A 23589-nucleotide genomic window follows, 5' to 3' on the forward strand; every position below is an offset into this window, starting at 1 on the left:
ACCTCTCTTATTCTGATGTCTTTATATATATTCAGTAGCAAGACACACAGTAATTCCGCACTGCAGGAAACACAACTATCTTGATTTAAGACAGCCTTTACCTGTCAGAGTTAACAGCTGTTAAAATAACTATAAATGCTGCAGTCTAAGATAATCAAAGCAATATATCATCCACCAACACACACTCACAATTCTCAGCGTCAGAAGCTACTCACCTTGACGTGGCTCTGAGCTCCCAGGTTGTATATCTCAGAGGGTTTGACTTCATTGATGATCTTCACCAGGCAGGTGCTGTCCGTGAGGTCACCATAATGCAGCTTCATGTCTTCAGAGTTTAAGAACACAGAGTTAATACACTTTAGTCCCAGAACAATATGGGATTCTTGGTCCAAATCCTATCCCAGGTTTAAAATCCAACTAAACATTTATTGGAAAAAGTTAAGAGATCACTGGCTGAACAAGTTTTTGCTTTGTTTTCTTCCCTGCTTTAAAAGCACAAAATATGTTTCCTTGCAGGAGTAATGAATTCCATTTCAGATTCTTTACTCAATAATCTGATTTACCTAGCAACATTTATATAATTTGTTTAATAGTTTACACATCATTAACCCATGTTGCCTGAATTAGATCAATGTCATATATAGAATTTCAGCCACAAAAAAACCCCAAACAACACCCCCCCATCATTTTAATTCAGGCTTCCAACCTTTGATTCAAGGGTTTTTAATAACAACTTAAGCATACACAGATAGCTTTCTCCTCCTTCCCAAGATGCAGCACATGTTTAAATTCCTCATTGTGAATAATTCCACAACACAACAAAAATGCTTAAGGTACCTACAAGATGAACAGTCAGGTAACATTACAGTACAAGCCACTACATTTATTACTATTGTTTTTTCCATTTAAAAAATAGACACACACTTGAAAGGAATTTCAGAGGACATGGTAACTGCCAATGAAACATGCTTCACAGTATTACACACCAAAATCTCAAAGGCGGTTAGATACATCAAAGAGCTGTTATTTACCCTTTCCTGACTTACTTTCTAATTTGTGTGTGAAAAAGTAGGTAAGAGCATGAGAGCAACTTCTGTCAAAATCAAAAGAGCAGGTTTGCAATGGCTTATCAACTTGTCCTTGGACTTACATCCTGACCTGCCAAGACGTTATTCCAGAAGTAAAATTTATTCTGATGAAACAGGTCTCATTTTCCTCTTATTGGGGCGTGGGGTGGGTGGGTGGATATATCATAGCATCACACTACTATTCATGTATTTATTCAACAAAAAGAAAAAAATCTTGTTGTAACTATTGACGAATTAGCTGTTTACATTTACTTGCCATATTTATCTAGTTTCATTTGATGTTTTTGACCTTAATAAATTCATTTACATTTTCCTAAAGATAAGACACACAGGGCAAAGAAGGAATTCCTATTTCAGTACGGTCTAGAAGTCTTCCCATTTGGCAATGGTCACCACTTTTGGGGGGCTGTATCATCTACAGATCTAATCAACTTGATTTTTTATTTTTTTTTTTTAATTCTGAAACCAAGAAATACAAGGTTTGTTACAAGAGACTACCCTATGAATCCATACTAGGTTTTATTAAAATGCTGCAGAGATATGTGAAATTAATTTTTCTTTAAAATGTTTTAGTGGGGTTTTAGTGGTTGTTTTTTTTTTTTTTTTTTTTTTTTTTTTTAACATTTTAAGGCAGCAAGGAAGCAAGAGATCACACAGTTTTCAGGTGTTCAGCTTTGCAAATTGCTATTTAACAGGTCCTTGAGACTCCAGGCTGATAAAGTGATACAACCCATCAAGTCACAGTATGGTCTTGAGGTGTGCTTTTACCATCCACATTGCTCAAAAAGGTCAGTTCTGAAGAAACTTCAAAACCCAGCTGAAGCTATGGCTAACAGGTATGGGAATTATAATACAACTTTCTTAAAAAAAAAGCTAACAGTGATTAAGTATGAAGGCTGGCAAGCAGGTTATGGACCCTTTTTGCACATACTTATTAATTATCCATGATGTGGGCTGCCTTCATTCCTGCCACCAGCTCTATACAGGCTGTGTTGGAACACCATGTTTCCACTTGTATGGGATGCAGCTGTCCTGCTTCCTAAATGAAATTCAATACATGAAACCAGTTCTGCCTGTTGACCGCAGCATACACAACATCCCAAATGGTTGTAGGATAACATGTATTTGGATATTGGTGCTAACTTGCAATTCTCAAAACTATTGGTGTCCAGACCACCTCAACAACTGCTGCATTTTTCTTGCAACACTAAAAAGAGACCAAGAGCAAGCACCACCTAACCAAGTTCTCTGATGTCCTGAAAAAAGTTGTAACTGCCAGCTCTGCAGACTGGTGGGATCAGGGAAGAACCCAAATGCACTACCCTTTCTGCACCAGAAAGAACGCTTCCCCTAGGCAACAGGGGCCTTTCTTCTTCTTCCTCTGCTTACTTTGGCTGAGAGTTAAATGAAATCTCCCTGCCAACTGAGCCAGCCTTTCAGAGAGGAACAAGCAGAGGACACTGTTACAAGAGACGGGCCAGGGAGCAGCAGCAGCTCTGTAGGAGCCTTAGGGTTTGAAAGAGCAACTGCTTCCTCTCCAGCAGCAGCTCAGCAGGTAAGAGGTGCCACAGACAGGCTCCCTCTTCCTACACCAAAGACATCCAGTTCTCTGACCATGCCCTGGCCAGAGAGCAGCCTCAGAGCTTCCCAGGGGAAGGTGGGATGCCAGCTGGACTGAGCTGAGCATCAGAGGTACCCTCTCACAATTACCTTAAGTTTAAAGCTCTGACAGGGGAATGTCCATTTTGGTCTACCATCAAGTCTTCAAAGCTTCTTGTCCAAATGGCTTTTTTGAAGGGGAGCAGGGCATGAGGCTTTGTTCATTTTCTGACCCATGAAAAAGAGGTCTTTCAAAGAGTAATAGGTTAAGTGGAAGCACTTACTAGAAACGGGGTTTATTTGGTACAAAGATTTATAAACACGGATCAGATTACTAAAACTCAGAAGTTTTGACATGTTATCCAATCTAAAAACCTTCTTAGCAAGCAATAGCTGGAGGGCTTGCTTCAGGAAACACCTTATTTTCCTTCTTGCTTCCTCTACGTGCTTTTTTTTTTTCATTAAGAGGTTCACCGTCAATGAAGATCATCATCTTGCAATGTGTAATCAATTCCTCATGGGAAGAACATAGGGAAAAGACAAAATTAGGGTTTGCTCTCATCAGCCACTATTGCTTCTTTGCTTCCTCCAGTACTGCCTGGAAACCCATTGTTTCCAAACAGTTTCCATGGAGCAGCCTTTCCTGAGATTCCAAGTCCAATTCCTCCTCCTCCCATTCATATGGCTGCATTCCTCAGTTAAAGGAAAATGAGATAAGAAGTGGGGAAAAACATTTAAGGTTTGCTTTCTTTTTCCTTTCTTCCATCCCTTTCCTTAAATGTTCATATACATATTTATCACCATCTACATTGTCTTCTCAAATCACTTTCCATATTCACAAGATGGTCCTCACAATGCATTGGTTCCCGTTTCATTTCTTTTGCTTCATTTTAGCTCATGAGCCATGAATTTAAGTCATGGGAAACACAGTTCTTACATTGTCCTTGACGGAAGCACAGGTTTCAGTATCCTTCATGAAGATATTTTATTCAATTTTACCCCTTTCTCAATCAGATGTTTTAAGGAGCAATGTACAGTAAGTAGCAACTATTCACAGCAAATACCACTGAAGCCATGTCAGTAATTAAGTATTTTTTAAAAAATTACAAGCAAAGGTCAAGCGAAATCTAAAATTTGCATTACATATCACAATTCAATAAAATCAGGCTCTGTTTAACTGTGATGGGAAGCAGACTTCAAAAGACATGAGATTTATTTACAGCATGGACATATTTACCATAACAGTACCTTAAATCGGACTATTTGGAACAGTATCAGTCTGCACAACTCTACAAAATATGCATAGCGTAAGAAGTGTATGCTTGTTAAAACACTCAATCCTTCTGCAGAACTGGAGCCATCTAACATTTGAGTTTCTTCTCATTAAGTGACCAGTTAACCTTCTTTAAGGTAAAATACTCAATTTTTGCAAAGTGTACGCTGAAGGTAACGATTGCAGCTTTCCAAATTATCATTGGTAACAGAATGCAGTAAGTTGTCAGTAAATTGCAAAAAGCAACGCCTTTCCTTCAGGGAACAGGTAATCATTTCCTTGGGTGCAGAAATTCAGAAGGTCCAAAGATTCATTCTTCTTGTCATCAGTAAGAATTGATCATGTTTCATTCATGCTGTCACACAGACTGTCCCCAAACTTTCACCTCCATCAGGCACTGAACAGCTCACGAGAGAACAGAAGTGGAATGCTTAAGATAACCGCCTCAAAAAAAATTAAATACTTACTAGTCCAGTATCTTTGTGTTTTCAACCACACATAGCTTTTTGCAAGCCCAGCCATTTTCCAATTGCTACAGCCTAGCTATGCGTGAACTGGGTCAGCATCTCTACACAGCAGAAAGTGCCTTCCTGGGCCTCTCATTTTTCCCTCTTGGTAACTCACACACAATATCTATACTTTGTGTCACATTTTCATCAGAGAAAAACAGTCTCTTTTCTTTTTGAGACAGAGCAACTAGCTACGACAAGCAGGGAAAAGGGAAGCTTAGCTATCAAGGGGGGTTGATTTAAATAACCAATACAAAGTCAAGCACAGCTTGAAAATTGCTACTCATTAATAACATTTAGATAGAGAAAACTGGGATTCCCTTACTGCTCCTGGGGACCTTTCTCCACCAAGCACACAATACAGACTGAAAAAAAAAAAACAACTTTAAATATAAAACCAGAGTCTTACTTCCTTCAGTGTGAGCCTGTGGGTTCTTATAGAGATGTTCAATCCGGCCTGTATTAAAAGAACTAGACCGACGAACGATGCCATGTACCTGGGAATTGAACAAGGAAAAATACATGAGCAAAGTGGTAAACATTAAGAGGGAAGTGTTCATCACCATCACTCTTTTCATATACGTGGGCCCAACCCTTATACCAGGTAATCAGAGATCGCCGCTACTCCTAAAGGCAGACGGTTAACCAAATCATAACAAAACTCTTGGAGATGAGCTCTGATGCAGTTATGTTTATTTTAGTACCCATGAGTGGTTTCACATTCTCCCTTGTTGACACCACTAGCAGCCCCAGCATCACACACAGTACAGAAATCACACTGAATTGCCCTAGAGCACCATCTCCTAGTGAGTGAGACTTGCCAGCATTACTGGAGTTGAAGAAGCAATATATGAATCTCAAGACAACCACTTCTCCCTGGCTGCAGAGAAGTCTCTCTAGAACCTGAGATGTTGGGCATGGAAAAAGCAGCAGCAGGAGATGGGACTAGGGAAAGGAGAGAGAGGGCAGAGAGAAGAAAAGGAACACAAGAGGAAAGAGGGGGCGGCAGCTGCAAGACCCAAATACATTTTTAGAAAACAGCTGTTATTCACTTTCTGGGGTGTTGGAGGAACAGCCAGAACAGGCAGTGCTGTTTTGTGGACCTCATGAGTCAGTGTTCTCCAGTGGGTTATGAGACACACAGGCAAGCCTAAGGCTGAAACACAGGTTGGGAATTTCCTTTAACTAGCCATGATAAATAAGTTGGTGAAAAAAAAAACAACACTGGTTCTGACTAACATTAAAGAAAAGCCCATTTGTGTCTAACATTAGAGAAATTGTTTGAACACTGATCCTGTTTCCTCCTTATGTAAGACAGTCAAATGCCTGCTGCCAAAATTCACATTAGTTTAGGTTACCAGCTGCAGAAATTGTCCTTGCACAAGAGAAATCAAGCTTCTGCACCCAACTGTCCTCCACTCTTCCCTGCCCTTTATTTCTGAAAGTGATCTCTTACGCTTCGATGCATCCTACACTTGGTTGGGTTGGGTCATCACTTCACTCTCTCGCTTCATGTTAACTTGTACCTGTGAGAATATACTAGCAAGAACAGACAGTGTTTTGGGTCTTAGTTTGGTTTTGTTTGGGGATTTTTGTTTTACACATAACACAAACTGCAGTCACTGACATAGAAAACACCATCTTAAGTCTTAAACTTAACTGAGAAAAAAGATACGCACAACCACAGTGAGACCAGTTGCTGCATTAAGAATGACATTTTGGTGGTAGGTTCTCTAACAACAGCTGAATAGCTTTGTGTTTACAACTTGCAAGTCACATTTATGATGCCAGTTTCCTTGCACAAAATCTCTTGTGTGCCCAGCCACACCACAGGCTCACAACGTACCTTGTTCTACAATTCAAATGCTAAACTTCCCACTACTGAGTAAAATATTTTCATTTTGAGGATCAATGGGGAACTAAGAAACATGGTCCTGCAAATGTAATTCCCATCAAATAATGAATTTATGCAGATTCATTTTCAAATTTATGTAGGTGAAAGCCTCATCGAAATAATTATTTATAGAATGTGTTAAAAATTTATAGGGACATAAGGTTTACAGAGAAACACTTTGAAAAAGACACTTCCATAAAAACTTCACTTTTGCAGAAGATGTTGGAACTATTTTGAGTAGTCAAATGAACATCTGTTTTTGTTGAGTAAAAAAATCAGACCTCACAGTTTTAAAGCATCAAACTATTCTAAAGGAAGGTAACTGAAGTGCTCTACAACTCATAACAAAATGAAATATTTCAGCTTAAAGTCCTGATGAGAGACTTCTTGAGCTCTCAATTATCTATCTCCAAATGGAATCATGCTGAAATTCAAGTTCATGCAAATGATTGATGAAAAAGTCAAATCTTGCTAGCTCAAAGCCTGATGAAAGATTGTGCTTGCAAGAGCTGTGTGTCAGCTGAATGACTGGGATACGAACATTTGACCAATGATATGTACTAAACACAATCACCCCAGGACTTCAAAATGTTTCAGCAGACAGACAAGACCCTGCATCCAGCAATAACAAGAAAACATATAAACCCAGTTTTGGTGGGTTTTTTTTTCCCTCCCACTCCTTTTTCTGGTATGCACATACAAGAGAAAGAAAACCTGCCAAATGCTTAATCCATGACAGCAATATTACCGTAAAAAAACTGATGAAAGGTACCTTTGTCTGCATGGGACAGGTGAAATACAAACTTTGTGACAAGCCAAAATGTGTGCAAACTGGTTAATCTAGTTAAGTATGTAAGATCAGTGAATTTTTCTCAACAGGGCTTGATCTTTAAATAGACTGAAATTTAAAAAAACTTAAATGAACCATCTCAGTTAGGGAGGCAGTACATTATCAAGTCTACTCTTGTGTTCAGTTATTCAGGAACAGAGGTCCCTAACTGGGAACACAGGAAAGAATTCCAACAAATAGATGGAGAGTTGAGGAACAGAAGAAAAAACCCTTTACCCAATTATTGTAACCTTTCCATTGTGGAAAGGGTTATGTTTTGGTTTAATTGCAGTTAGCAGTTCCTAATTCCTTTGTAGACTAGGAAAGAGTGTGTGCTTTTGCCTTTAAAGTAGCAGAAGCAACCACAACGATATCTCTCTTCCCCAAATGGAATGGAGAAATAGTAAAAATAACCGATTTACAACACTGAAAACCAACCACAAACAAGCAGATCAATCAACCAAGCGAGCAAAAGGATGGTATAAGCAAGGCAAGATTGGCCACATGCAAAAGCATGGAAAGCCGAGACTAAGAAGAGACTTCTAAGCTATGAAGCAGTATTAAGACAGAATAAATAAAATCCAATCTTAGAACGAGCATTAACTTTTACTAAACCCCCAGAAATAATACATTGTGGCAAGATTAATTTGACCACCCCTTTCCTTCCATTATCACACATTTTGGAAGCCTCTTTCATGACTGAGAAGGCCAACATTCTCACATATATGCCCACAACAGTTCAAAACTATCAAATCATACCATAAAAATGTGATTGCTTCTTTGGTGGGCCACAAAAAAAAGACTATTTTGCCAGGGAAAATTATGCATTGAGAAGGAATCGAACTTCCTTTATTTTAAGGGAAAAAAAAAGAAAATCATGTGCTAAGCAAGAATATAATTAATCCAAGAGACAGGGTGGAAAATAACACTACCAAAGTATATTTTTGGGTTTTGGGGTGTTTTTTTTTTTTTGCTTTTTAAACAGAGAAAGCAAAATGCAAGGTTTTCATTGCTGGAGTATAACTGCCAAAATAGAAGGACCTTCAGCCAGGGGGGGACAGAACAAACAAGAGATTCTTAATGCTTTATGTGGTACATTGCATCATAAATTATTCCCTAATTCCTTACAGTTTTGGCTCACACAGGTCGCTGCTTATCTGAGTTGGCGGGAAACATGCAAAGCAGCTATACCCTGAGGAGAAGAGGGAATCCACCAGTGGACGTTAGATGATAAATAGTACAATAAGCTGGCATGATTACAGGCCATGTTGCACATTCCTCTCCGGAGTTTTGATTTGTTATCTAGGGTTGGAGTGGAAAACATACACAGAGAAGGACAGAAGCAGAGGAAGCTGGAGCTGCAGCATCCAAACGACTCCATCAGCCCACAGCCGGTCACCGAGTCACTCACCTCGTAGCCTTTTTCCAGCAGGAACTCAGCCAAGTACGATCCATCCTGGGAAGAGTAAAATATAGGAAAATGTTAGAAACACAGTGAATGGGCCTGGGAGATTGGGACTGGTTGAGGTCTCAAAAAATGGAAAAAAAGAAATATGCAGTGAGTCGACCGGGTTAACAAGCATATACTTTGATTTCTCCAGATTTATACACTGACCCAAAAATACAACAGACTCCTTTTGGATAATTTTAGATTAAGAAGCAGTATATTTTAAGATAACTTGCTTACAAATACTGGTTGAGAACTACTCTCTCTTGAATATCTTCCCAAGCTCCATTATGAAGCGCCTGGGGACATCTTTCCAAAATATCCTAACCGCAGTTATTGTATTCGAACCATTTTGGAGACAAGGAAGGAAAAACATGCTTGAAAAATTGGTGCAAGCTTGGCATACTCTGCAAACTGACATGCCTCTGTAAGCACTGTGTCACACTCATGTCTCCCTTGCACACACGTTTCTTCCACAAGCCTTCTGCGGGCAGCAATAATTCTGCTTGCCTAACCAACTGAATTTTCAAAAACATCCATAGCACACCCCATATTTATACTACAGAATACAAGCCATTTTCGCATTTTATATATCATTGAGGGTTGAGAGTTTGTGTTGGTTTGGGTTTTGGTTTTTTTTTTTTCTTTTTTCTTTTCTTGCTTTTAAATCCTTGTCAAACAAACTCCCAGAAAGCAAATACTTCAAAACACATGCTAGCACATGTTTTCCTGAAATAAGATTATTTTCCTGGCATCATTATTGCCAGGATTACCAAACACAATAAGTCGTATTATCCTTATAAATGTGTACGCACCATCACAAACCCAGCAAAGCTTACCCCTCCAGAAGAGTGCTCGCGAACCAATTCTGTAAATATTATCCATGCCCAAAGAATCTGCATCTTTTCACTGACTTTTTGAACTTGTTCCTTTAATGTGTGAGAGTATTCCCCCAGAGTCAACTGACTTGCCACGTAAAGACCACTAAAACATAAGATGCCACCTATACTTACATGCTTAAACTCTACTATGGGGATCTGCTCTGCCATGATCACGGCCAGAGACACCGAAGTGCAAAACTAAACTGACATCTCTTTGGTACCTGATTCTCCTTGGTCACTCAGTCCACTAAAACAAACATATAAATAAGGTGACAGTGGGAGACCCAGAAAGTGCAAAGGAGATGAAAAAAGAAGGGCTGTGATTACTTAGGAAGTTGATGGGAAACAGACTTGACTAGGATTGAACCCTGTCAATAAGGTCTTGTTCTTCTCACCCAGGCCATTGCTCAAACTTTCCAGTCGCCCTGGAACATTTTGCACCAGCAGTGGCACTCACTTCCTCTGCGTTTCCTTTCCAGGTCTATCAAGTGATAGGGCTGGGCTTTACAATGAGTGGGAAACAGGCAGCAAGTGTGAAAGCTACTGTTTTCTGCCTCTAGCACAGCACAGCTGATTTACTGTCTGGTAACTGCACACAGTGCAGGTTCATGCTGTCCTGCACTGTGATACCATATCTCACACAGCCCCCAAGTTTCACGTTTCCCTTCCTTTTCTTTTCAGTACAGCAGCTGTCAATGCAAACAGCAATCAGAACAGTGATCAAAGTGTCAAAGAGTGTGCAGCTTGTAAGGATAGTATGGTTTCCATCTTTTCCTAATGAGGTCAAGGAGCAAATATTAAGCACGCTCTATAAGTGATTTAAGCCTTTATCGATAGGAGACTGCATTACTCACAGATATTCTATTCTCAAAGCTATTGATTTCCATTTATACTACAATCAGAGCTTTGAAGATTCAGGAGTCACTAAGTCAGGAAAGGAATAATACAGGAGCTAGGCGTTTAGCAACAAATTTCAATTTTTGTTAGGGTTGGCAGATTTTGCTTTATTTGAGCCACACACTGCCAAACATATCCATTCCTGGTTTTGATCTGAGTAGTCATGGACCAGCATGAAATGCATGACTTGGGTCAGTCCATGAAGTTAGGGACTGGGAGGCAAGGTCTTCCCTTTTGTAAGCAAGTCTTATAGTCACCTTGACCCTATTTCACTGGATGTTTTACCCCAAGACTATAGGTCTAAATCATATCCTCTTCAATACTGAAAAAAGCCTATACCAGCTTAGGTGGCGGTGAGCACATGCAATCAGCAAAGCATTAGTATATCCAGCATCCAATCTGATCATCGCGGTACTATACAGGTACGCCGCTCCCCCTAAGTCAACCACAAAAGCAAGGCAAAAAACCCAGTCTGTACATGAGAGTGCTTGGTTACTATGCTCTCTGCACTGGGCAATACGCTATTCTACTTTAAAAGTGTTGGCACATTTGAGAGCGAGCTTTTGCTAACATAAAGTACCCAGCTACTGCTATCTAGTTTATAACAAATCAACACCACCTTAGAAGACAGAAGTAGTTCCCTTTGTCTGTGGCCAAAACATCAGTCTTAAAAGAAAATAGCCTACAAACTGCCTTCAGTTGGATTGCAATGAGACCTGACTGCACAGATACGTCAGACCAGCTTGAACGATCAAAACAGTTTAACAAGACTGATTAAATAAACCACCTCAGTTAAAACAGTTCCTCATCAGCACACTCTGACATATCAGACTTGAAGAATCACTATGCTGTCTTCAGCCAAATAGTAGTTTGGAACCACATACAAAGAATGATACTTCAGCTGGCTTCCAAGACACAACAGCAGGTTTCCAACTGCAGCTGCCTTACAACATGTCTGTAAAATTCCCAGACAAAAGAAAACAGTCACATAAACTAGAGTGAGACAACTTTAGGATGCAATATTTTATATTTAATATAGTAGTTAATGTCAATAACTTCAATAAGCTTTGACAGACTATCAAAGAAAACCCTTTCCAGAGTGAAGAAATTGAGACATAAACAAGAGCTAGACAGTGCTTTGCCACAAATACCTAGAATAAAAAAAGCATCAAGTTTGACTTGATCCATGAGCAAAGAATAGGATCATTTATACAGAAAATTGAAAAGAAGTGGAAATAAACAGACTGTATAACAATCCAAATCTCTTACTTTGCAATGTTCTACGCAGGGAAATTCCATTTGCAACAGGCTCGTTTTGGATTTTTATTGACACAGTCAGAGCAGGCTGTAAAAGCAAGCTCAAATGCAAGACATCTTTGCCTTCTTCCTTTGATATGGCCAGTTCCAACATCCTTCTGCAAAGCTCCTGGATTCAAGAACTAGATTATGTCCTACCTGAGTGAGCGTAATCTAGAGGAGGAGAGTCCCTCTTCCCCGCAGCTTCTCTCTGCTAATAAGGAGTGGAAGAATGTACTAGATGGATGAAGAAACAAGAGAAAAGAGACCAAGAGGAAGAAGAACTGGGTTCTTCTTATTACTATTTCTGACCTGCAGGTGAAGTATACGGAATGCTTTTTCAAGAGGGAAAAGGAATTAAAAATCTAACGCAAGTGATGCAAGTATATTAACCGTATAACATAGAGGAGAAAGGGCTCCCATTGCAGGGGGGTAGTATAAACATTTGAGAAGAAACATCCCCACAGTACAGTGGTAAAAATGACATTTCCCTACAAACGTGCAACGTTATGAAATCCCAAAGTCATGCAAAGGACTGAGAAATCCTGCTGCAGCATTCCTAGAGAAACTGTCCACCAACAGCCCGTCTCTCTGCTTTAGAAATAACGGAGCTGCTAGTATCAGACTCCCAAAGCTGACTCCCAGCCATGAGAGACAAGGTCACTTGCAAAGTACCACTTCACCAGATAACACAGCAGGGAAGAGAGCCTGACTTCTGTGCTGTCTCCCATGCTCCTCGTGCCAGCTCATTTGCAAATGGATTATACATAAAGCCTGAGAACATAAAAATGCAACACCCTCACTGTCAGATGCACTGTTTGAGGGAGGTGCTGGGTTTTTGATATTTCTACAGCAGGCACGTATGATGAAATATCTGTCAGTTTGCTACATACTTATAGCTCTGCTCTGCACTTCTGTGTGTCACAAAACCCAAGTTTCCAGATTTCATTATTCCTTTGGAAAAAAAAGTGTCATAATTTTCCACATATTGCATGAAAGACTAAAGTTGGTTATACTTATAAAATTCAATATTGAGTAAGGCTAGTGTCATGCCCTTAGGAATAATACCACAAAGGTGAATTACGGAATTTCAGACTATAGATGGTGTCAATTATCAAGGTCATTCATAGTTGTTCTAAATTCCTTTTGAACTACAAACTATAGCTGTGGTCTGCTGAAGTTAAATTGATAGGTTCAGTTAATCTGTTTGGGAGAGACAGTGCATGGAGAGAAGAGGCACACATTCAGCCACAGGACATGGGTTTTATTTCTTAAAGGGATCTTTCTGCAGTAACATTACCAACAGTGCACTGTCATTTAACCTTGTTTGAATGGTTTATCTTTCCATTGAATTATGCAGAACCTGTGCCACTAGTAGCCTTGCACAATAAATGGTTGCTTCATTGAATTTTAAACTTTTGCATAGCTATAAGCTAACACTATTTCAATGACTTAAGCTCGAGTATGGTGACAGATCCTCTGGAGCAGCGAACGCACACCACTAAAACAACATCTAAATGATTTTAGTAACAATCCATAATCACAACTATTCATTTTTTGTAGCACTCGGAACAGCTTTCCTTCAAAAAAAAATTATCCAAGACAGTAAAACAGTGTAATGTTATTTTTGCTGAAAAATGCATACTTTAATCATTTCCAGTGATTTACAGAGGAAATCAGTAATTTTTTGCAGCTACTACAAACAGAACAGTGCTACACTTTGTCTCAAGTCTTCAAGGCAACAGTCAATGTAAAGCATTAAAGTGTTCATAAAAAATTCTCCATACTGAAAGAAAGGAAGAATTATGAACTCTGAAATGTTTAACTGATTTATTAAAGCTGCCACCCTCCAAATGCAGTAGCTATTTTGCTATTTTGATTTGTATTCTGGCCAAGTAAGAATAGGGAAACAAGTGTCCTTTTGTTCCTGCAGTCAAAAGAAAAAGTCAAAAGGCAATAAATGTTAAAAAAAAAAATAATCTTTGTTTTAAAATATTACTCCCTTAGTTGAAGGCTTTTTGCAGAGCATTAACTGCAGTACAACAAAAAATATTAAGCATGAAGAAAAGTTATCATTAGCAACAACAACAAAAACATTCTAATTACATTACTGTGTTCTTTTTCAATTAAGAATTGTTCAAAAATAAAAGAAGCAGCACAGTTGCTTTGGAAAAGTGAATCACTCTGTTATTTCCTAGTCTGAGCTCCATCTGACCTCATACACTATTCCACTGGTAAACTATTAAGTTACATTAAGAGCTGCAACTGCAGTTATGGACAACAGCAACAAGTTTTTCTTCCTTCCTCCCCCCACTTATCTTTATCCAAAACAACATTATTCATCATCAATATTTACAGCTATTCTACTCTGAACCTTAGCACAGACGCTTCAGCTAAAGAACAAACCCCTTTACCACACTCAAGCCAACATGAACAGAATAAACATAATTGAAATTTCCTCCTTACTATTAGGAGAGGCAACCAGTTAGGAGATTTGGGTTAACTTAAGCCAACAGTAAGGTATACCAGTGCAGTGCTGCTGATTTTTTTAAAGTGTTGATATTTTAAAGTATAAAATCTTCAGTCTAAACCAAATATTATATTCTACAATAATCAAACAGCTTCCATCTACCGCACAAAAAACTCCAACATCTCATCTTGGGAAAAAAAAGTTACACCATTAAACTGAGTATATTAAAGTTTTTTTCCTGATTGCCGGAACCTGTGACACGATGTGTTATTTACAAATACACTTACCACAAATCTCCCAGTGACAACAGTCAGGTGCTAAACAGCTTATCAAAAAAACCTAAATAACATGCTCCTAAACTCTCAGGCTGTGTGCTCCAACATTCACATACTCAAACAAACTACTAGTTTTCAGATATGTCTAAAGAACTATTTTTATAAAGAGGAAAAGTATCAGTAGAGAACCTTTTGAAGATGCTAAAGAACAAGTTTTTTCCTGAATGCACGTTATAAGCCATAATACACTACTTTGTTCTCCAAATATGAATGGTTTGTTTTATACTAGCATACTGCAGACAGTTACGAACTCTGAATTTGAGAGAAAACCTAGCTATATTTTTCTGTCTCACTAGTGAAACCACAGGGATCGAAGGAATGTGTCTATAAACATGGAAATGCAAATCACATGGACAACAGTCCACAAGAAAATTAAAACCTCTACTTATAGTGTTTGTAATGGGAAATCCGTAACAGTTTTAAAACCCGCAAGATGATTGTTTTGCCCATCCCTATTTCCTCCTGCTTTCAGAAAGCTACTGGTATCAGATGGTCTTTTACCTTACTGAAATAGTAACAGCAGCTCCAATCAGCAGCAGCTATGAGCATTTTGGACGTGCCCATCCCTGAGTACCCAGACTAACCCACCAGGTGACTAAGCCCACTCAGAGGGAAACCCCTGCACCTAACGCAGATTCACCCCAAACGCTACCCGGTGGAAACCCAAACACACAGACAGAACCTAGTTGCACAGAGCAAGGAAACCAGGAAACCCAGGGTTAAGCTGTAGGACACGCTCTCAAAAGAATGATTTTGACCTCAAAATCTGAAAGTTCAGAGTTGTCACAAACCAAAAGGCTCAGAAACTGTTTTGGAAGAAATACAGTGTCTGTTCTGTGTAAGACAGACGAGTAATTTTGTGAAGTGACACCAAGAGGAAACTACAAAACCTTAGCATGCCATCTTTACTTGTAATGCTACAGAGGAAAACCAAAACAAAAGCAGTAACACGGCTATTACTGTAACTGGGGAAGACACCTGAATCTATGACCATAGCTCAACACACATCCTACCAGAAGTAATGGATCTACCTCACTCCCAGACAGAGCTACATGTTTGGGTTTGTTGGGCTTTTTTTGTTGTTGGTTGGTTGGTTTTGGGTTGGGTGTTGGGTGGGTTTTTTTTGGTGTGGTGGGTTTTTTGGGGTTTTTTTTTGTTTGTTTTTGTTTTTGTTTTTTTTTCTCTGCAGCAGCCTACTACTGCTACTGAGGTTAAAGCTGCTTCCACCATTGTAGCACCAGCCTCTCACACTGATGCTCAGCAGGCTCTCTGCAACTGCTGCTCAGTGCCAGAGTCTACCTGACTAAGTTTAGCCCAAGACAATGTTTCTTAACAGGGTACGAGGTCAGTTATTTGAGAGAAAACAAAATAGAGCACTGCAGTGTCATCTTGTTTGCATGAGACCAAAGCCTAATGAAGAAGTAAATGAGTGTAGACAGGGAAAAAGCTTTTTTCATTCATTCTTCTGTACTCAGTGTACATATGTACATAGCAATTTAGTCTGAAAAATGACTTTATTTAGAGAAACACAAAACCAGAAAGCAAGCATATTCCAATTGGAGTAGAAAAGCAATGCACAGTAAGGCAGCTTTTATTTTCCTTAAATGTTTGCATGGTTAGAAATTTGAAAATGCAGTCAAGGACACTTGATTGGTCTGTTGGAGCTTTAACAGCTCCAGTCTTGCAATATTCATTGAATGGTGGTGGAAAAAAAGCACATATCCTGCAATTAAATTGTCTGCAAGTCATGGGAGCAACCAATCTGTTTCCTGGACAGTTGAAGTCCTAGGACAAGACAGCTTGTGTTGCAACTGAGCACTAGTCTCTTAGCTAGCGCCTCTCCCAGTCAGCGTGGTGGGAGCCCAGTTTTTACTGGTCTGGCTTCTACTGAAGCACAAATTGTTTTTTCAGGAAATCTGCTCGTTTATGCAATCTCCATCTTTTCATGTCAAGGTTCTCACACTTTCCAATTTTCAATAACAGAGGTGTTTAAAAGGTGACCCCCAACACTTTCCACATAGTTGTAAATATTCAGAGTGGCCAAAAGACCAGCAAGCCTAAGAGCTACCATCATCCCAGAGCTCCAGGGAGCTAAGCTTTCTCTTTACACCAGGAAGGGATACAATAAGAAAACAAAAAAACCCGAAAACACACCACAAACCAAACACCCTATCCCAGCAATAAACTTCCTGATACTTTTGCAATGGAATAGCAAAGAAAGTATCCAATTGAAATTTCAAAACAAACAAAAAACCCCACAGAAATCCCAAGCTTAACTCTTGTGAAAGAGTATCAATGTTTGGAGCAAAATATTACATGTTAAACTACTCTCTTTACTTGACTATTTGTATCATCTTTTCTTTGGGATAAACTGAAGAAACAGTAACAGGAGAGCTCTTAAGAGTTGCTCCCCAGCGCTTACTCTTAACACCATGCTCTTCTTTGCTGTAACAGGAGTATATTAGGTATTTTGATGCCTAAATAAAGCTACATTCCAATTCATTGAAAAATACAAAATACAGGCATCTTAAGACAAGTTCTTCCTATTCCTTCCAAGACACTGTCCTCACACAAAAAAAAACCCCAAAAACAAAAAAAAACTGAAGAAACAATTAGTGAAGTCAAAAACAATCTACAAAGATCTGAATACAATGCTTTTAACCAGTTTTTCCAAAGATAACACTTGCCAGAATTCCATGTTTTGCAAGGTTTTTATTATGCCCAGAATCAGCTTCACATTTTGTTGGATATTTTTAAACAAGAGTACATGTGCCTGTCTTCCTCTGTAAGCAAAATCAACTGTTAGTGAACATGCTTAACTATACAATAAATGCACTTATGCTTAAAACATTTAAGTATAGAGCGATTGAAATTGGACATTAGACCTGATACCTCTGTTCTATGTGGCCGCTCTTGCTAATCAAGCATTCCGATGCCACATGGACTGGGCTTCCTGGTGGCGAGAAGCCAAGCAGGATAAGGATTATCTAAGCGACAGCAAAAGGATGCAGTGTTTTTTCAGAGAAGGTTGCAGAAGGTTATCCTTATATTTACAGATACCATACAATGCCTTGTGTACCCAACTTCACAGCTTTCCCTTGTCAGCTTCCAAAGCGGGGAAAAAAAACCCACCCAGTTTCATTAATTGCCAAGGTTCTTGTCTGGGGGGAACTAGAAAGGGAAAGCGAGCAATCATGTTTGCTTATCCTATCTGTCAGGAACAGGATTTGGAATAGACAACTACTACAAAACCAGCAGCACAATACTCATTCCTCCAATTCATACAGTATTAAAACCCACTTGCAGTTTGGGTTAGTAATAACCCCTTGTATCATCTACAAGTGCAGTTACCAAAAGAATCCTTTCAGCTAGCTAGCTTTCATTAACAGCTTCCTAATTTACGATTAGGACAGAGCTATATCAAGGTAAAGCAACTATACGGTTTAAGTATTTCCACATCATTTTTGTTGCAATGAATGATGCAGTTTTGCATAGATCTCTGAAAACAGAAGAACTATTTAAAGCTTTCACAAAGAAGCCTTTAAGCAGCATCAAAACAAATTACTTTAAAAAGCTTGTCACCAGCATTTCTTACTTTAACTTCTTTCATTTGCTGTTCCACAAAACCTGAAACCAGTTATATTTAACTGACTTTACAAGCTGTGGAAAGACTGAGTACATAGGACACATTTTAGTCATTTTTGTCTACATTCGTAGTAACTTCCTCTAATCTCAAGGTTTCTTTGCGGTTCGCTTGAATCTCTGCACCCTAGGAACTACAGGAAATACTATGGAAACCTCCTTGTCTCACTTACTTCGCAAACTGTTCTGTTACATTTATTCCTGCATTAATAACAGCCTAACAAAGTCAAACAACACAGTATCACAATGTTATTTGTTTAAAATTCCTAAATTCTTTAATTGCCAAGAGACACAAGGATACATTTTAACTGATCCAACTGCAGTTCTTACAAAAAGGCAAATGCAAAGGAGATAACATCCAGGTTTTAGTACAAGTTTTTACTAAAGCTGGCAGCATCCTATCTTTCCTAAGAAGCACTTAAAATGTCCATAGCAGGCACAGGAAGAGAACTCTTGGTTTTGTTAAATATCAAATATAAACATGACAGCAAAGGGCAAGAGGGCCTTGTTTTCAGACACGTGGGTACTCAAACTAGCACTTTTCTTTGAACAAAACACTAAGCCCCCAGAAGATGATTATCAGATATGTGCATACATAAGTAGTTCACGAAATGAACACGCTGGTCTTCCTTTTAAAGATATTAAAAAGTACGGATTAACACCACCATGCAACTGACTCTTTGGAATGGTCTTCATGCTTTGTATTGGTAAGGTTCACCTGCCATCTGGCTTTTGCCTGGGCTGAGCCAACACTCCCAGGAAATAAGGACAACAGCTAGAAGTCAAGAAATTGCACCTTACATCTTATGAATCTTCCTAAATGCTTATGGATTGAATCACTACAATATGCTCAAAGTACTCAGAAAGAGGAAGTTTCCATACTGAACTGTATCGCATACGGAAAACTAATTTGAGCAGCCCTTAAGGAGTTCTTCATCAGCACATCAACTAAGCTGCTCTGCCTCAAACCATCTGTCTTCTCCCTCTGCCTCATTCTAAGAGAAGGAGCATCATTCATTTTCCACCCATCCTTCCCCTTGAGGGTGATCCATTATTTAGAAAGCTTGAAGAGGCATCTTAACAGCCCTGCTATTTAGGCACATGATTACATGACCTGTGCCCTGACCAAACTACACTAAATGGTACCCTTTAGATGAGCATCCTTACTCTTTAGGGGCTGACTGCATTTAGGGGATCTGGAAATACACTGAACAAGGTCTCAAGAGTATTAGTGAATGTTTTTGTACTAGCGAACATGCTGAAAACCAGTAGGTGTATACAACCAGACAGCTAGCTTAACATCTCGACACTACCCTCACAAAAAGCCCTGCTTAAATGACACTGCACTAGCAGGCATTCTGGAGGAAGTTATTTGATTTACTGCAACCCAGAAAGGAGTCTACAACAAACTGCTTTGAGACAACAGTAAAATTCCACCTTCAGGAGCCAAAGCACCACAGCTACACCCCTCCCCTCCCTCCAAGGCCAGTCATGCCGCCTGACTCACACCACTGCACCTTACTCACTCAGATCTGTGTTTAGCACTGCAGCCATCCATGCCATCTGCTGTGCACCGACCATCCACACACAGAGCCAGTCCTCCAGCCACACACAGGCTGCTCCCATGGCAGGATTCCAAGTAAAAACTGTGGCTACGTGTTTGCACATCTTGTTTGTCAATATTGCTTTGTTTCTCCAAGAACAACTTGGCAAACTGACAGGCCAGAAGAGTGCTAGCCCATCCAAAGCTGCTCCTGTCGGCTGGATGCCTACACAGCAGTCAGCCACATGTTACAATTCAAGTACACTGTGCACGTATCCGGATGACCTGTGATGGCAATACAAATTTTACTAGCTTTTTCAGAACGTTTGCTTGTTTCTGAAGATGACAACAGTTCTAGATTCATAGGGACAATACTTTGGTTTTTTTTCCCAGATACTTGTTTTACTCGAGACAGCTGTTTACATGAAGGGATATTCAAACTTGAAAGAAAATGTTTCCAGGTAGTCTCATGTACTCCCGTAGGGCAATCTCAACCTTGCAAACTAATTTAGCCATCATGTGAATAAAGTCTGCACTGGAAGGTAAACAGCAGGGGTCCCAGGGAGGGGGCCAAACAACTATAAGGATGAGCAAGCAAGGAGGGGTGCTCATGCTACTGAAGTGTAACAAAAATTTCTACAAAATTACTGGAATGAGACCAACAAAGGTTGAGCTTGTTCCTCTCCTGCTGACACACAGGAAAGGTAAAACTGCCAGTTGCAGTGAAAGCTGTGCACATCTATTCAGACAGTAAATATTATCAATTTTTAATTTTGTTCTGCTACCTTCCTTAAAACGAAAATATTTCCCCAGAAATGTTGGTGTCAGATATCCATTTACCCATTCTCAATGCATTTCATGCCATAAGGATGCCAGGCTATGTTTTACTCCATATACCCATGCTTACGTACATATGATACATACTAGATACAAGCTTCTTGCTAGTAAAAAGCATTTTCTGTTACCTTGCACATGAACAGTTTTCTTAGTAGTCTGTTTACATAAAAGCAGTGGCTAGGCACAGCACTAGCTCTTGAACAGCAACAGGAATCATTTGTGCACAAACGTTTCATGCACAGGATCAAACGCATTTCTGGTCTACGGCAATTCAGTTTTCATCCAAGGACACACAGAAATAAGTGGATATATTCCTTACTGGATCACCCCATACAGCTTAGTTACTTTATGCTTCATTGACACGGAATCCAAATGATTGCATAGCATCATGCTGCTTCCTTCCCCCTTTCGTGAAAACTAGTAATTTGTAAACATGCCATTTATATTTAATTTTTCACATCAAATGAGGAGAAATTCATGATATTGAAACTCAGTGGTCCTAATGATGTTTTTTGGAAGGCGGTCAGGAACCAAGAAACAGCACAGGGACTGGCAGCCCCAGATGTCTACAGGAAAAAACAAACAGAACACCAGTTATCTTATGTACTCTGTTTTACAGTCTTCTCCCTCTCCCATTATTTAAGGTTTCTTGAGTCTTAGAAGTTAACAAGGTCAAAAACATCTTTATAAGATGTTCTTCACTTATTTACCACTTGAGGAAAACCCTAACAAAAATGCATCCTACAATGCAACTGGCTAGACTACTAGTGAAAGATACTAGAAGGAAACCTTTCTTCCCTTTAATGCAGTTAAAGTGCAAATTGTGGAGTCCTTTCCACAATTTTTGTGTCATTCTCCTGAAAAGAACTAAAGCTCTGAAAATGATTTAACAATAAAGATTTAGTTGCACTGTCCCCCCATTGTTTAAAACATGTGAAGAATAGTCAGTCCTATGGGGCCTCGACTTTTGCCTTTGGCATGGTTTGTGTTTGATCTCACCCAAGGAACTTCAATTCACTTTTAAGTTGTTGGGGGTTTTTTATTGCCACAAGCATATGCTGACTGATTATGCATCACTGCTTATAAAATACTGTCAAATACTATAGCAACATAGGAAAACAGTCCTGAAAACAGGTATCGGGAATGAAAACTGATTAAAATGTCTATAAAAGCCTAAAAAATTTCCCAGCAGAAATTTTTAAGCAAGCTTACCCTGTTAGAAGGAGGAAGAAATGAAGGTGGGTTTAATTACAGAAATATTAATAAGGCACATTCAAATTGTTTTTAGAGAACAGTAACGAACAAACTGACAAGATTGCTGGAAACAGTATGGTGGCTGCACCAGCACATTTTGAAATGAACAGAGTTGCTGAAATCCAGAAGAAAAGCTTGACTAAGTGAAAAGGCTATTAAGGTAATATAAACTTTACCAGCCTCTATCGGATGCAGTGTCCGTGGCCCATTCGATGATTATTCAGCTAATTGACAATTGACAGTGTTTCATGGGACCATTTTTAATTAACTCATAATTTTAATGGATTATTTTTCTGACACTGACAATATTTTATAGATAGAGCATGGAAACAAGGACAGACCTATGGGGTAACCGGGTCACGGAACAGTATTAAATCAGCTGAAAGGCTCAGAAAGCAACCTTCAGCTTCCCTGTCAGCAGTCATTGAGTACATTGTAGAACAGCTGGCAAGACCTTCCATTGCATCTCATCACTTCTTTCTCTGGCCTTCTCCTTTATAAAATTATTTCCTCTTGGTATCACCAAACACACAATAACTGGGCTAAAAAATCAGGCTTGCTGTCTAAAGCAATCCTCCCACCTCTATTCTCCATCCGGAGTTCAAACCTATATAGGAATATTGCAACATTTCTGGAAGGCTTTCATCATTATTTCTTAAAGAAAAGCTTCTTTTTAACTCTCTTATGAGAAAGTTGTCAATACCCATGAGTTGGGAATACTTTATTAAAATAAACCAGTGAGAACTTATATAGCTCTACTGCTATATATGCCATTGCACACTACTTTTCCTATGCCGGTAAAAACAAACTTAAGGGCCTAGTTTATTACACACAAACATGCTAAATGTTATTACCAGAAGGGGAGGGAGAATAAAGAGAAGTTTAAGTATGCTGGATGCTAACAGGAATGCCTTATTTTTGGAATCGTTCTAATCTCCAAGCTTTAAAGTGTCATATTTTGTGTTCACAGAAGGAGCTGTATAATACTTTAGTGAATTATGGCAAAAAAAGTGATGGTATGAACTCTTCAGTTTCTTTTTGGTTTCCATACATTGCATAATTTACAACAAAAAGACAACACAGAAGTAAGGAGAGAAGTTTAGAATCTACAATGAATACTATTTTTTTTTTACATAACTTTCCTGGATTGTTCTTAAAATTTCAGACCCATGGAAATTGATTGCAGGGCTTTATTAAAAGAAAGGTTGTATAAGCCCAGCCACACATTTACTGTTTTGGGAAAGGAAATGATCCAAAGCGCTTTAATTCAGTTATGCCACCCAAAGATGAGATCTGCCGAAGGGTGGAAAACAGCTCAAGAATCCCTCAGAATTACCAAATTCTAGAACCACAACCCTGTTTTTACTGACCCATGAACTACAGATGCACAAACATGATCTCTACTACAGAAAATCCTATACACGAGAACTACATTAAACACATTTTCAATAGTTACTGCAACTCTCAATCAAAAATACTCCCAGTGCTTGGAAAAAGGGGCTTTTATGTTACTATTATTTTTTGAATGATCATTTCATTTCAACAAACTGAATATAAGTGCCAAAAAAGTGTTTTAGCTTTCCCAGTTAATGTTGAACAAATGAAACAGTTTTAAACTGTGAAGTGGTGCAAGTTGGTGGGGTGTCTCAAGGATACTAGCCTTAAAGACACTTATGGAAGGAAAAAAGGAAGGGGACCTTTGCTTTGTTTTTTACTAACATGCAAAATGCTTTTATCCCCAAACCCCATGAACTAGTTAAGATAAACAAAACTACAGTCTTTCAGACCGAAGGCC

The 23589-nt window shown here is 39.0% G+C and overlaps 1 protein-coding gene across 2 annotated transcripts in view; it reads right to left on the reverse strand.

Annotated features, from left to right (window-relative positions):
• Positions 1 to 23589, reverse strand: part of GMDS (GDP-mannose 4,6-dehydratase) — a 427309-nt gene that overhangs the window by 350367 nt on the left and 53353 nt on the right. For both annotated transcript variants that reach the window (XM_040587295.1, XM_040587293.1), the window contains exons 2-4: positions 8604 to 8648; positions 4879 to 4966; positions 216 to 325 (exon numbers count right to left, since the gene is read on the reverse strand). In XM_040587295.1, coding sequence (XP_040443229.1) covers positions 216 to 325; positions 4879 to 4966; positions 8604 to 8648 — 243 coding nt within the window. The remainder of the gene's footprint in view (positions 1 to 215; positions 326 to 4878; positions 4967 to 8603; positions 8649 to 23589) is intronic.

This window comes from Falco naumanni, chromosome 3 (genome assembly GCF_017639655.2).
Source record: "Falco naumanni isolate bFalNau1 chromosome 3, bFalNau1.pat, whole genome shotgun sequence".
Classification (NCBI taxonomy): Eukaryota; Metazoa; Chordata; class Aves; order Falconiformes; family Falconidae; genus Falco; species Falco naumanni.